The sequence below is a fragment of the Ruditapes philippinarum genome, unplaced genomic scaffold (assembly GCF_026571515.1).
Source record: "Ruditapes philippinarum isolate M1 unplaced genomic scaffold, ASM2657151v2 ctg3552_1_1_1_1, whole genome shotgun sequence".
Classification (NCBI taxonomy): domain Eukaryota; kingdom Metazoa; phylum Mollusca; class Bivalvia; order Venerida; family Veneridae; genus Ruditapes; species Ruditapes philippinarum.
In genome coordinates, this window is record NW_026853167.1 from 7,358 (window position 1) to 21,962 (window position 14,605).

Sequence of the window (14,605 nt, forward strand, 5' to 3'; positions counted from 1 at the left end):
AAGAAGTTTTTAAATTAGGCTCCCAAGTAGAAAAATGGTCAGACACGTGGTAAAAATGGGTGGGGTAGGGTAACATTTTTATACAGATTTCATAAATTTTATGTAGAAACCATAATTTTGCTTATGTGGATTGTTAGCTGAATGGTATTATTTGTTTCTTACCAAAAACTAATGGGAAAACATTTTTCATTAGAAAGTTATTGCAGATTATTTAAAGGTTCCTCATTTCTAAAAAAAAGGGCCCTCATAACTTCCCAGCTTGAGTTCAGAAAAATGGCCATAACTTGATTTCCGTACGGTAAACTTTGTTTAAATTTTGCATACAGGCGTACTTTAAGGTATACATCTGACCTATGATGTCAATTTTTTAGTTCCTTATAGTGCCAATTAGGGTCCTAATACCTTAAGTTTGAATTTTAGAAAACGTTTTCGTACAATAAATAGTTATGTTTTACTCTTTTTCTCACTTCAATATATCCTTTTACCTTCATTCTGACTACAATTTATTTTTAAACAGGTTAAATCACGGAATATATTTGTTACGACATTGACCTCGCTTGTAACATTTCAAATTTTGTCGCAGGATGATTTTTTCAAAGTGTAAATGGTGATTGCACAGGTAAAAGTCAAAGTAAGTGTTTTCCATATATGTATTCAATTCTGTATTTGCCTATGCAAAAAACAATTAATACTTCTATAAATATAGTTTGGACTTTATCGGTAACGTTTAAGTTTTAAAAACAGACAGGCGGTCTTCTTTGTAATTAAGGTAGTTTAAGAATTTTATCCTAAACTGTTTTTGTTATTAATCATTTGCCAATCACCAATGTAATAGTAATAGTCATTTTATAAAACACATGACTAATTGAACTCAATTCGACACTGAAAAAATAAGCATAAATTACTTTAACTGTATACATGAGATATGATAAAAAGAAAGAAACCGGAAACAATTATGCTTTATAATGGTATTACCCCTTTGTTGATAAAAAACAATAAATTGCAATTTTAACCCACCATCTCCTTTGTTAAAACATTTAAATGAGAAACGTTGGATCAACGACATTGTGAATTAAATCACTCCAGTCAACATTTAACAGGCAAGCCTTCTTCAGTTCAATGTTTTTTTTATGAAAATTTACGCATCAACATAATCATTTTCATGTCAACAAAAGAAAATTTTATCTATAATTTCAGACCACTTGCATTCCTAACAAATATATAGAGCGTATGCTATTATATTTAATGTTTAAAATATATGATCTTAATAGTATGCTACTACAACAGTATATTCAGTCATAATTTATTACTAAATGAAACATAAAAATCGTTGCATGGCTTGTTAATAAGTATGCATTTCTTAAAACTTGCAATGTATTTTCTTATTTCAAAAAAAATAAATCTACACAGATGTTGTACACTTATCTTGAGTAGTGAAGCTTTTAAAATTCAATTTCAATTCTGCTTTGACTTCCTCTTTATAAAAAACGGTGTTTCTAACTGGTCATTGGTCTCGTTGATTTTTCATTAGTTTACTTACTTTTCTTTTTTTCCTTATTTTATGATGCACGCTAATGTTGATATATACTTCTTTTTTTGTTTAAAAGGAAAACACTTAAGATTATTTTCGTCGACATTTCTTTTATTATTTTATATTATGACAAAATGCTTTTCTGTATTTAAGTTTTAAATAAACAAAATGGATTATATTTGTGCGTTGCTAAGTTTATTTCTTATTTTACCAACAGTCGGTAATTATCGGTTTTTTGTTTATATTATTTTTTTAAGTTAAAAACATCTTTAAAACTTTTTTTTGTTGTTGTTGTTGATATTCATATTATACCTCAATCTGAGAAGCACTTACGTGATAATATATATATATAAATAATACATATCGCTAATTGATTTATATTAATGATTATAAATAAGGGAAGAAAATAAAATGAATCAAGCGTGCTTATTTCACAGTCAGATTAAGCATACACGTGTTGCTATTGTATCGTTTCTAATTAAGTAATGCTATGTAGATTCCAACATATGTCCGACCACAAATGGTGTCCTTGTCTTTGGAGAAAGATGTGACTTTATGTGTCATTGTAAAAATAATGAACAATGTGGCAGGACTTCCGGTGAATGCTCGTCTGGCTGTGCTAAAGGCTGGTTTGGACCCGGATGTCAGTACAGTAAGTATATTTTATCACAATTAACATTGTAAGAAACACACCTATTTGATAAATAGCATGCATTAATTGCGTTCTTGGTATTGCCAAGGTTTTTTTCTGGAATCCTGTTCCCACCATCGACTTTTTATTTTAGGAGATACGTAAGAGACTAAAATAATCCATGTTGTTTCTTGTAAAAATTACACCACGAGCAGTAGAGAAAAAGCAGACAAAAATTGAATTTTTGCACACTTTAAGTGTCAGGCTAAATTTGATATTTGATAATTTAAAACCTGTAGTATTCCCCTACAAAAACGGGCGCAGGAAAAATTTTCAGTCTCCGTTGGTCCTTCAATCTGTTCCTTAGTCCTACATTTTTATCCAGTGTCAAAAGCAAATTGAGATATCAACTTCAAACTTTATACAAGATAACTGGACAAATCTCGTGTAGATGTTCGATGGACAAGAATAATAATTCTACATATAAAAGATTTTAAGTAATTGCCCTTTGTTTTTGTTTTTTCGTCCGAAGCATCACTGGAACATATTTGAGGTATCAAGCTGAAAAATCATAGGTATAAAAGGTGCAGTGCACAAGAATGAAGACTCTCTTGTTTATAATTTGCTAGAAAATGTAAATAGTTTTTCAGTCTAATTTTAGTTACTTTTGATGCCATAATAGTTGAGTGTTTGCCTTTCGTGAGTATTCATGCTGTATTTTGTCCGGAGCATAGCTCAAAAGTATGTGGAATATCAATTAAATTTTATAGCCTGAACGATCTCAGTATAAGGAGTGCAATGCACATATGTGACATCTATGCCGATAAAAATATTTCGGCTATTTCCGCTTGGTTTAAACAGTATTGATTCCAAATGATGCAAACATTCATGATGCATACAATTATTATACAACATAATATAAAACATGGAAAAAATGATAAAAATGGAAAAGGAAGTCTAAGACGTAAGTCGATTTCTTTCCCCTTGCTAAACTCATCTTTATTCTAGGGCATTTCTCGAAAAATTAGTTTCTGAAGTCAACTTGAACCTTCAAAGGTCCATAGATATTCTTTTTTTGTTCTTTTTATTTGAAAAAGTGCATTTCATAAGAAAGATGCCTCTACTTTTCATATTTTAATGTTATTTTTTAAGCAAGGATGTCTCGATATAAAAAATACATATAATCTTCTTGGACCTTCTTGGATATATTTAATTAATAAAAGTGCACTGCCCAAAAGTAATAACTCTCCTCTTCATATTTTGTGTCTGTCCTAACTTTTTTAACTGTCCTAAGTCATTGTCATGCTTACCTTGAAACTATATAGGCGGACAAACATAGCATCTTTTCAATTCGTTCTTTTAAAGTTTTTGCTTCTTGTTTCTTTTCTTGCTTTTTTGACTTTAGCTATATGACCGATAACTTTGAATTTTATTTAAGGAAGGTCGCAGGTAGAGAAAAAGAAGTTGACAAGACTTTACCATTTGTTTGTTTCCATGTTAAGTTCGCAATTTTTGTCCATGTTATAACTGAAGAGATATCAGCTTAAAGCTTCAGAGATAGACATGTCACAAATACCATATTTGTAATTTTGACGTTATAGCCCTTTGATTTCTAATTAAATGCCACTTTTTGCAAATTAACTAACCACTTCTTACAGCTTACTTCTGTTCGATTGGGAAATTGGCAGTTTTTGATTGCTTTCTTTTGCCATTGATCTTTTTTTAAAACAAAATCTTTTAAATCCGAGTACAAAATAATTTTATAGAATTTGCTTTTATTTCCTAAAAAAAATAATTTAAAGTTTTGGTATAAGTAATTGGAGTCGAACCTTTTACAGTCTTACACAGAATAATCTATTAGCAAAGCATTATTTTTAGAGAAATAATAACCAGAGCTTAAAAATAAAGACAAGCTCGGACGATAAATCATACTTGCAGGACTGAAAATAGTAAAAACAGCGTATTTCTACCTTCATCGGTTACTTATGTCGATTCGTTGTTTTTATTGAATTCAAGACAAACATTAACAAAAGTTTGTTTTTTTCTTCTGAAGATGCTATAGAGAGATTGAAAGTCGTTGGAAATGTGTTGAAGATAAAAATATGTGGTTCAAACTAATTACAGACCAGGCCCCCGTGTTCACAAAAAAGCATTACCGTGCTGAGGATTTAGTTAAAAATGCTAGGGAGCGTGAGGGATGTTGCACTTATTAATTATCCCTCATGTCGGACTCAATCAAACCGAGTCTGCAATTCTTATGTAATTTTGTTGTGATTAATGCTTCCGGGGGACCATTTTGTTTCTAGATTTTTTAAAAGAATTATATTTGAATAGTTCTCCCTAGTTTGTTACTGAAATCTAATATACACATTTAATTTAAAGCCATTTCAAAATAATTTTATTTATTTACGCTTTTTAGTGGATTACTGATGTATCCATGATAAATTACAAGTGAAAACTATCAAAATTTTCTTTCTTTTAAACATATGTATGACTTACTCATCCCTCTAACATAAAATACAATTATTTTCCTCCCCTGAAAAACCTTTTGAAAAATGGCGGCGGCTTGTATTAAAAAAAGTCTGGGCTAGTAAAACTTCCGCAGATAATAACGGAAATAAGGTCGGACGGTGACTAGAAATGTTTCGGTTCTTTTAATTTAAACAAGCGATCATTCATATTTTTGAATAAAATAAATAATACCATCACCAAATAACGTTGATTTTTGAACTTATATTTTAGCTCAAGACTCCATTAAAACAATTCGACTGAATGTAAGGACAATCAGTGGGGAAAACAGATTTAATAGTCATGTGAATATTGTGGAAATTTCAATTTAACTTGTCTTTAAGCATAAAATTAACAAAAAAAAATGTGTTTGTTTGTTGTGTAAGAACAAATTTGTAGGAATTGAAAAACGTGACTTAAAGATCGTTCAGCACGACATTATTTGTGTGCTTGTGATATGTTAATTCTGGGTGGTTCCAGTAATCCTCACTTAAATACTGTAGGATCACCCTTCGGATATGTGGCTGCTTTTTTAAATTTGTATTTTGACGTAATATCTGTGATATGTAGGCATCTTAACCTCTGATCTTTCAAATTTCAGTTTTATCTAGTTCCGCCCATTATTTTCTCGTTTAGGACACACGCAGTTTTTCACTAGAGGACCATATGCCGCTTTTCATGGAATGGCACCAACATGTCACATTGAAGGTTCCATGATTACCACAATATAAACACATCTGCGGATGTTTCAAAATTCCAAATTTTACCAGTTCATGTTAAATGTTGAATACTACTTAAGCCGGTGCTAGGTGGCGTGGACGGTAGTTTGCACTTACCTGTACCGTCCATGAACAGACTCAATCAAACAGAGCCTGCAGCCTTTTCACTTTTGTCGTGTCAGGCTTTCGTTGGGGATTCTTATTCGTATTTCTTTCTTTTCAAAGATGAAAACATATCGTGTTAAAACTGATTTTGGTTTGAAGTTAATAATATAAATCAATATATATTACGTGTCGTTTCGTCCGATTCCATATGACAAGTAAGAACACTTTAGTTCAGTGTTATTCGATTTCAGTCAGAATAAAACAACTTCTAACGTAAATGATAATTACCTTTTTAAAAAAGGCATTATTTTGGCATGTAGAAAAACAAAAACTAAAAATCAGTTTGAATATACTCGATACATTTAAGCGATACATTTCAGTCTAATGTCTACATATCCTTTATCTACCTAGTTTGATAGGTAGAAAATAATAACTTGACGTAGTCACTGTAATGTCCAGGATTTCGAAACTTTTATAAGTTGCATCACAATGATGTTTATACATATATAGGAGATTTAGCTGCGGCCGGTAAATTTTCACAAGGTTCTGTACACCTTGCAACTGACGGAAACCCAGAAACTTGTTACGAAACTCAACTGAAAGATAAGCCGGTCTGGAAGATTTCGTTTACTTCAATCGAGACAATTACAGAATTACATATAGTAACGAAGTCCGACACATTAGGTTAGTGGGTATGAATTTATCATTCAAAATTTTATTCTACAAAATTATAATAAGAAAACATGATAAATAGTAGATATTGTAAACAAATTTGATTATTAAATGAAAATGCATTCATACTTATCATGATGAATCCTGTTTATCTTCATGGAATGACACTACTGTGTCACATTGAAGATTCCATGATAACCACCGTATGAACACATCTGCGGATGTTTCTAACTTCAAAATTTCACAATTTTTGTGTTTAAATGTTAAATTATGCTTAAGCCGGTGCTAGGGGGCATGGATGGTAACTTGCACTTTCCGGGTACCGTCCATGAACAGGCTCAAACCGAGCCTGCATCATTTTCAATTTTGCCGTGTTGGGCTTTCTTTAGGGATTCTCTTTTTCTCTATTTCTTTATCAATTCTATTTTGGAGTTGTATATTTATCCAAGGGATGTGGTTAACATTTTTTCATGAATTAAACGAATCCTAATATCACCTTGCATCATCTTTTACTTTTTTTTTAGAATATTTCGAGAACTTTAAAGTTCTTGTACAAAACAGATCATCAAAAAATGAGAAACAGGAATGTTACAAACATGCAGGAATAGCTCCGAAAAGCAAACAATTTACTGTGAATTGCTACAATCGTTTAGTTGGAGACCAAGTTACAATTAAGTTGAGTAGTTCGCAAACACAGTTAGTCATCTGCGACGTTAAAATAAATGGGGTAAGTGTGTGTTTTTTTGTTTTTTTTGTTTTTGTTTTTTTTCTTGTTATCCATCATTTGCTATGCCACTATTTGAGTTAGATGCTTACTGATTTTTGAATATAATACGGAACGAATTATCGAAATTGCATTATTTCGAGCATGTGGTCAAAGATGTAATGAATTAAACATGCGGACTTCAGCAGCTCACTTTCAGAAGGTATATGAAGTCATATTATCACTTTGTTTGGGCTGGTTTAAGCATATTTATTTAGGCTCGATTGCGAAACAAGTTCTAGCAACTTATACAAATCAATTTCGAGTTCGCTTCCAGGAACAAACTAATACTGGTGTCATATGAAGAAACAGGGTCTGGACATGCATGTGTATGTGCGTGTGAACATTGTCCCATACGAGCATAGTTAATACATTTTAATAGTATACACCTACGTTTAAAAATATACATAATAGTGATCGCCTTGTTTTTGTTGGTCCAAATGTTTTACAATATGTATATTTTGTAACCTTTATTAAAAGCTTTTGGATGCTTATCTTGGCATATATAATGTTGGAAATTTACAACGAAAATAAGGACGTATTATCTGATTTTATTGAAATGTCAGCAATGCGAATATTATATAGCTCATATGAATATTTAAGTTCAAACTGAGAATTAATCTTGATATTTTTTTTATTCTAGTAATATCTTTAATTAAACTTGCATATAAAACATAGAAGTTTAAGACCATATGTAATAAAAACAATTTTCTTAAACTAAATTGGTAGAAATAAACAGATCGAATTACGGTAATGTTTAAATGGTAATATCTTTAAAGTCATATTGACGCTTGGTCGCCGAAATTATATAATTAGCAAATGCTTTTTATTCAATTTTTGTTCTTGAACCAAAACATTGAATATGTTTGGCTCTGCGAAAAGATATATATCATATCTAATACCGGCGAATAGTACATCCCTCTATAAATAGATTTTCGGACTTTCACAATGTTAAGGTCATCATTCTATTTACAACTTTCGGATACACGTACAACAATAACATACCATAATAACCCCCTGTGTACTACAAAATGATTAATAAAATCCCGAAGAGCGCGATTTATAATTATTGACGGAAAAGATGATTTCATTTGTTGCGAAATTCTCTAGTTCGCTATTACATATCTTAAATAATGAAACATCCTCATACCAATCGGAATGATCGGCTATTATCACCAACTTAAAAGCCCGAGAAGTTGCAATTGCCCTTTCACAAAATCTGAATTCATTCTATAAGGGGCGCCGCGCTTCGGCGCGTACGCCAATAACATTATAATAAATTACCAATTATGTATATGTTACATAATTGAACAATATTATTGGATTGAAGAATTTACGGCTACGTAAAGATGTAAAGTTGAAACATCTGATTGTTGAAAAGCTGAACTCTTTTACTTACTTTTTCCCCGAAGTTTAACATCGTTTGGTCTTGACAAGTGTTAGGTTTGAAATTTCTTAAAAAAGATTTGTATGATCAACACACACAAACACACCAACACACCAACACTTTAATCGAACAGACACGCACATCTTTGTCAAATGCCCTTATTTTAGGCTGTATAGAAAAAGACACTTCCTCGTGTTGCCTGAAATGAGCTAGACTGTCATGTTCAAGTTATCTAATCAAAGCTGCAAGCCTCCACATGAGCCAAATAGTACAAGAAAATCACACAAAAACTTAAATTTTAAGAAAAGTAATAAAATAATTTACATTTTTTGTGTAATTAATGACTGATTTTGCATTATTTCTCACAATGTTTTGCATATTTTGACATCTTTTTGATAATTAACGCAGATTTTAAGGGGCTGTCTGCAATGTGCAAATTAATTCTCTGTTCACTTTACAATATTTTACAATTAAGTACAAGTGACGGTTCAGAAATGTTCACTAATTCGGATAGAGGGCGTGTAAGCTGCCAGAGCAATGAGTCTATTGAACTGCCATACTGTATTCAGATGGTCCCAGCCCGACTTCACATTTTCCAAACACTGTGACATTTGGTGCCCAATTTCGGGCCGTGGTGGTGTAAAGCTTAGAGTCCAATCTCACATTGTTCTCTATACCCATTAGAAATTTGAGGAATAAGTTCAATCTAACGGGGATGTATGCACAGTTTAGAACTGTTCACTATTTAGGAGGGACGGTGTGTAAGCAGCTGGAAACTCAGTTGATAAAGCCTCAGTACGTTATCCCGAGGGTTCGAGTCCTGGTCCGGCTGCACATTTTTATCACCCTGTGACATAAACGTTTTTTAACTATAATAAGCAAGCAATTGGAGACATTCTGCCTGAAGCTTGAGTTTCATTTCTTAGTTATTTATTACTTAAACTGAGACAAAATGATATAACAATCAATACATTTAATTTTGCATGTTTAAATTCAAGTTCAAATTATTGAAATTGGATTAAATTGAAAAAAATATTGTTTTTCATTTTTTTCTTTAATTTGACAATTATTTTAAAAGGCACTAATGACAAAATAGAGATATGTTCATACGGTGGTTATCATGAAACATGTAATAAAACATGGAATAATTCAAATATGCATGCGACCATGCCCTAAAATTAAATATGACTTAATAATGAATGTTGTCATTTGAATTACAAATTAGATACATACTTGAACAATACGCGTTGATTTAGAAAATGACATAAAAGATCTGAAATTGTCTTATATTGAGATAACTATGTTATTCATTCATACTTAAAACAAATACCGATGACAGTGCATGCATATTGAAAAAGTGGATCCTTATTTTCTCTATTTTAATAATAAAAGCATATCAGACCTTGATCTGTCACTTACCTAAACTGTCTAGGTAAAACATGAAAATTAATTAAATACGGTAAAAAAAGTGTTTCTGCCTCTGATTTGTTTGGGTTTTAAATAAGAGAAAGTCAAGCATACATGGCACTATTGCTATTCAACACCCCGCCAACTTGTTGTTTGACTTACTCTAGTTTTTATTTCTTTAATTAACATCCCCCCTTCCCCCAGTCTCCTGTCCCCTTCCCCTTTGTGGGCCTATTATTATTTTTTTGAATTCCTAATCAGTTACAAATTATGTATCATTTAATGATTAACCTGTCCGTGCTCTGTCTTTGTCCTGTCCTGTTTTTGTTTGGGGTCCGCCTGGGCTCCTTGCCACTGGTTCTTGTGGCTGGGTCATATGGGGGTTGCGTTCATTGAACGCCGTCTTTCCTTGTTGATCTTGTTTATCATATTTTTTACTATGCACGCGATATGATAATACATAATCACCCACATTATTTTTTAAAAACAAAGTACTGATTGTAAATGAAAATCAAATAATTTGTGTCATTAACTTGCAATTGTCATGACTTGCGTATCTCATGATCATGACCCATATTATGAAATCGAGAAGTCAACTTGAAATCGGAAGTGGAACTTGTACTTGCAAATCTCATACGACACCGGACACCGGCACGTTCCGCTTTACTGCATCAGTTAACTGCCAAATTAAAGGCTGATGGAGGAATTCTGACAAGACTTCAGTGTTGTTATATTTTTTCTGGTCCTTCGGGGTCATTGATGCCAGCACTATTAAGGGTTAATAATTGAGTACCGCTCAAGTCAGGGCTAGGGGGCATGAGGGATGTTGCACTTGTTCATAATCCCTCATGAACAGACTCAACCAAACAGAGTCTGCAATTTTCATGTAATTTTGTTGTGATTAATGCTTCCAAGGGATCGCTTTTGTTTCAAGATTTTTATAATTCACAACAGCAGCTGTCATTTGCCGTGTGGCAGCTGTAAAAAATGCCCCGTACTTCACTTCAGTGTTGTTATATTGTTCTGGTCCTTCGGGATCATTGATCATTGACATCTGATGACCAGATATTCTTATAAACCTTTCAATGGTTAATTGGATTTTACCAGAATATTGTACATGTTCATCATGAACTATGGTAGGCTTGCTAGATATAAGAATATTAAATGTTTTTTCTTTGGAACATACAAAACAGTAGTTAAAATGAACAAAGTCTGTTTTTTTATTATTAAAATTGTAACAATTAAACAAACAGACTATATATTGTAATAAATGGATTAATATACATTTGTAGTAATATTACGTGTATTTTTTCATGTCAAATTAAGAAAAATGGTTTCTTTTAACACCTGGGAGTTATGTCAAGATACAGTAGCTATATTCTGCGTCCCAGATGAATACTGCAAGTCGAACACACACTGGAATGATACATTTGATATGAATTTCAAAAAGACCAAATTCAGGAATTGCTTTTGTTATACGCATTAACAAAAACTAATGATACATTTAAAATAAAGAATAAATTTGCATGTCATGTTGATATAGTGAAACATTACTTATCAATGAAAGACTGTTATCTGAATTTTAGACAGATATGAGGAAATTCACTAACATTAGGTTCAAGCAAGTCAAAGATATAAAAGCAACTTAACATTGATAAGAAATAAAGAGCTATTGTGAATTGATTTATTGGGAGAGCAATCTACTACGTTGTTGAATTGCTTCAAAATCCTCGTCCAGTTTTAACACCTTATGTTAAAAGGATACACAGGCAAATTTTAATGACAAAAATATAAAAATAATCTTCTGTACTCAAAGCACGCTAAAATGACATTTTGTGAAGTCCCAGCGTGAATTTCTTTATAAATGCTATATATATTTTGGTTTTGAATATCCATATGTGTTGAACGAAATTTAGACGCCGACAGAATCACCGAGGAGTTTTAAAACAAGTCATGTGACTTGAACAAACACTTGAAGTTACAATAACATATATTGTGGATATGAAATGATTGATACAAGTCTAAGAAACCCATTTAAAAAAACATGTTCTTTAACGTTTCCAAAGTTCACTTTGACAACTATTGTGAAATCTTAAAAATGATAATTCTATGATATAACAACAGTAAAAATGGCCTACTTAATTTCTTTTGATAAATATGAAGAGTGCAATTTATGGTTGAATATGTTTGCATTTCATTGCCTGCAAAACTCTCCAGTTCATTATTTCTTACCATAGCGCAACAAAATTACCTTATTATAAATAGATTTTCGGACTTTCACAATGTGAAGGTCATATCTTTTTATAGCTTTCAAATTCTATACAACAATAAATACATATATAACCCGTTGTGTACTACAAATAATTAGTTATTTCCTGTAGAAGATACAAATGTAAGATATAAATTACCAAACTTTAGTTTTATTTCTTATTTTGTCTTTTATACTGCTTTTATATATGAAATTTGTTTCCGTTCATTCATTAATATGACATACTGCGAATAGACCATTATATGACTTTACATAACAGAAATCGGAAGGAATTATTGCATCCGAATTTATTATTAGCTGTAAATCGAAGGGATTAATCGATAAAAATCGGGTCCATGGACAAAAAAGATAGTTAACACAAATAGCTATGCGCCTGTGGGCGTGGATCAATGACATTTGATTGCTATAAAAATCGATGCACATATTCAGGTTAAGCAAATATCATAGCTAAATGAAGTGTGTTTTGTAGATTAAAAACCTTTTATGATAAATAAGTTTTATAATACCAATGCATTATTTTCGAAAGTAGTGAATAAACTTTTGAAATGAATATGGCTGTTTTAAATATTTTTTAAGTTTTAATATCTTTGTTCATGGTCATCTTCATTTCCATGGCCATTTTTATTTCAAAAGTTTATATATATTCACTACTTTGACGTAAACGAAAATTATGCAACGGCATCTAAATAGATAGGACATTGGCTTTCGAAGCCCAAGTCTACCAGACTATACATATCTGTATATGTTCATTATTATAAAAATAGTTTTTTCTTCATTTTCGGTAAAATTCAATGTACAGAGAAAATATTGTACATTGAATTTCACAGGATTCACAACAAACGAAAAGTAATATTTGAACCAGACGTTGCAGTTGTTAAAAACTCAAACATAAAATATATTTCACTGCGAAAAATATACTGATATACGGGAATATACGGTCCCGTATTTTTGACATATACGGGCGTGTACGGGATGTATTTGTCGAATACACGGACCAAGTATACGAGTCCCTATAGGGAACACCGGGTATACGGGAAGTCCGTATATGCACCAGGCATATACGGAATTCTGTATTTGCCCCATATACATGTACGTATATTTGTTCGTTCTTTTGAAGTATACGGAGAATAAAATCCCGTATACGGGCTTTATCAAGGTTGTTATCCCTAGTATACTACAAATATACCAAAGATATACGGACTCGTATTTTCTATGTATACATAGGATATACGGACTCGTATTTTCTACGCATACATAGGATAAACGGAACCGTATATTCTACATATACAGAGGGTATACGGGATCGTATATTCTACATATACAGAAGATACACTGAATCGTATTTCCTACAAATACAGATGATTTATGGAATCGTATTTTCGATATAAACGGAATTGCATTTTTGAGTTGTACACAGGGTAAACAGAACTGTATTTTCGAGATAAAAGAGGGTACAGATTATATCAAAAGCATTTACATATAAGTGACACGTATACATGACCAAAATGCAGGCTCGTACAATAGAACAAGTTTGATTACACATTGTGAATGGGAACTGTAAATTCATATGCTTAAGAACTTTGTCTTCACAATTGGAGTATTTCAAATAATAAAGAAAAAACCAAATCAAGTCAATCTAAAATATTTATTATTTCATAAACATATATTCAATATTTATACATATATTAAACAAAATAAACATGTCTTCGCTACAACAATCATATATTATTGTAAAGCTTATTCTAGAGGGACACATTAATGAAGCGTTGCAACGGAATGGCGATATACCGGTATGTTGCGATACAGAGTAATGCAATATGTATCACAGTGCAGAACATCCGCACCGCGATATTTCCTTCAAAAATCTAATTATACATGTACATTTTTCGATATTTTCAGGCCGTAACCTTTATGAATTGCATTGTTGTTTAAACCTAGAACAACTATACCAACATAAAGTTCTTTTCTATTTATCTTAACAATGATTTTCATTAGCCAATTATATCACACCCATAAAACATTTTAAAGATTTTAATATTATTTGTTCGTGTTAACAATTACTTATTGTTTTAGGAAAATGAGTCCATATCACAAATCGATTATTACAGAAAGTTTTAATAATAATCATTAAAATTAAAGACCCGTATTCACAAAAATTCGTCATTCAAACACTGTTCAATATATCAATCATCTATAGGAATGTTACGTAGACCAGTGTGACGGTGTCTATTTCATGACGTAGAAAATGTAAACTCCAGATTTGGCATGTGTGTATCTGAAAAGAGAGAGTTTAAAATCAGGTTTAAATAGTGTCATGAAATAGTTATTTTAACTTTCAAAAAGACTATGCACAAGTATTTTGTTTAAGCGTATACATATATACAATTTCTTTTCTTACTCAAATTTCAAAATTATTTTATATTTTTAGGATAAAAATGTCATTTATAAGCAACCATTTACACAGCATTTAAATGAAATGATTAATCTATGACGGATGAGAAATTATGTTTTGTTATAAAACCTTTTCGAATATATCCATTTTACACGTTTAATATAATGGTAGCTTTGTTCTATATGTTTTATTGATTAAAAATAGATTAATACAAAATAACA

General features: G+C 31.4%; 1 protein-coding gene across 1 annotated transcript; it reads left to right on the forward strand.

The window, feature by feature from the left end:
- The first annotated feature begins 1,598 nt into the window (after positions 1-1,598).
- On the forward strand, positions 1,599-11,372 carry LOC132735965 (uncharacterized). The gene is made up of 5 exons (XM_060723004.1): positions 1,599-1,751; positions 2,028-2,183; positions 6,005-6,178; positions 6,691-6,893; positions 11,310-11,372. The coding sequence occupies exons 1-5, from the start codon at positions 1,700-1,702 to the stop codon at positions 11,370-11,372; spliced, it is 648 nt and encodes a 215-aa protein (XP_060578987.1). The 5' UTR covers positions 1,599-1,699.
- The last annotated feature ends 3,233 nt before the right edge of the window (positions 11,373-14,605 follow it).

Excerpts from the sequence above, each read along its gene's own strand:
- LOC132735965 (XM_060723004.1), top strand. The coding sequence starts at position 1,700 with ATGGATTATATTTGTGCGTTGCTAAGTTTATTTCTTATTTTACCAACA. Across the intron at positions 6,179-6,690 it reads AACGAAGTCCGACACATTAG|AATATTTCGAGAACTTTAAA; the intron begins GTTAGTGGGTAT and ends CTTTTTTTTTAG. Across the intron at positions 6,894-11,309 it reads GCGACGTTAAAATAAATGGG|ACAGATATGAGGAAATTCAC; the intron begins GTAAGTGTGTGT and ends TCTGAATTTTAG.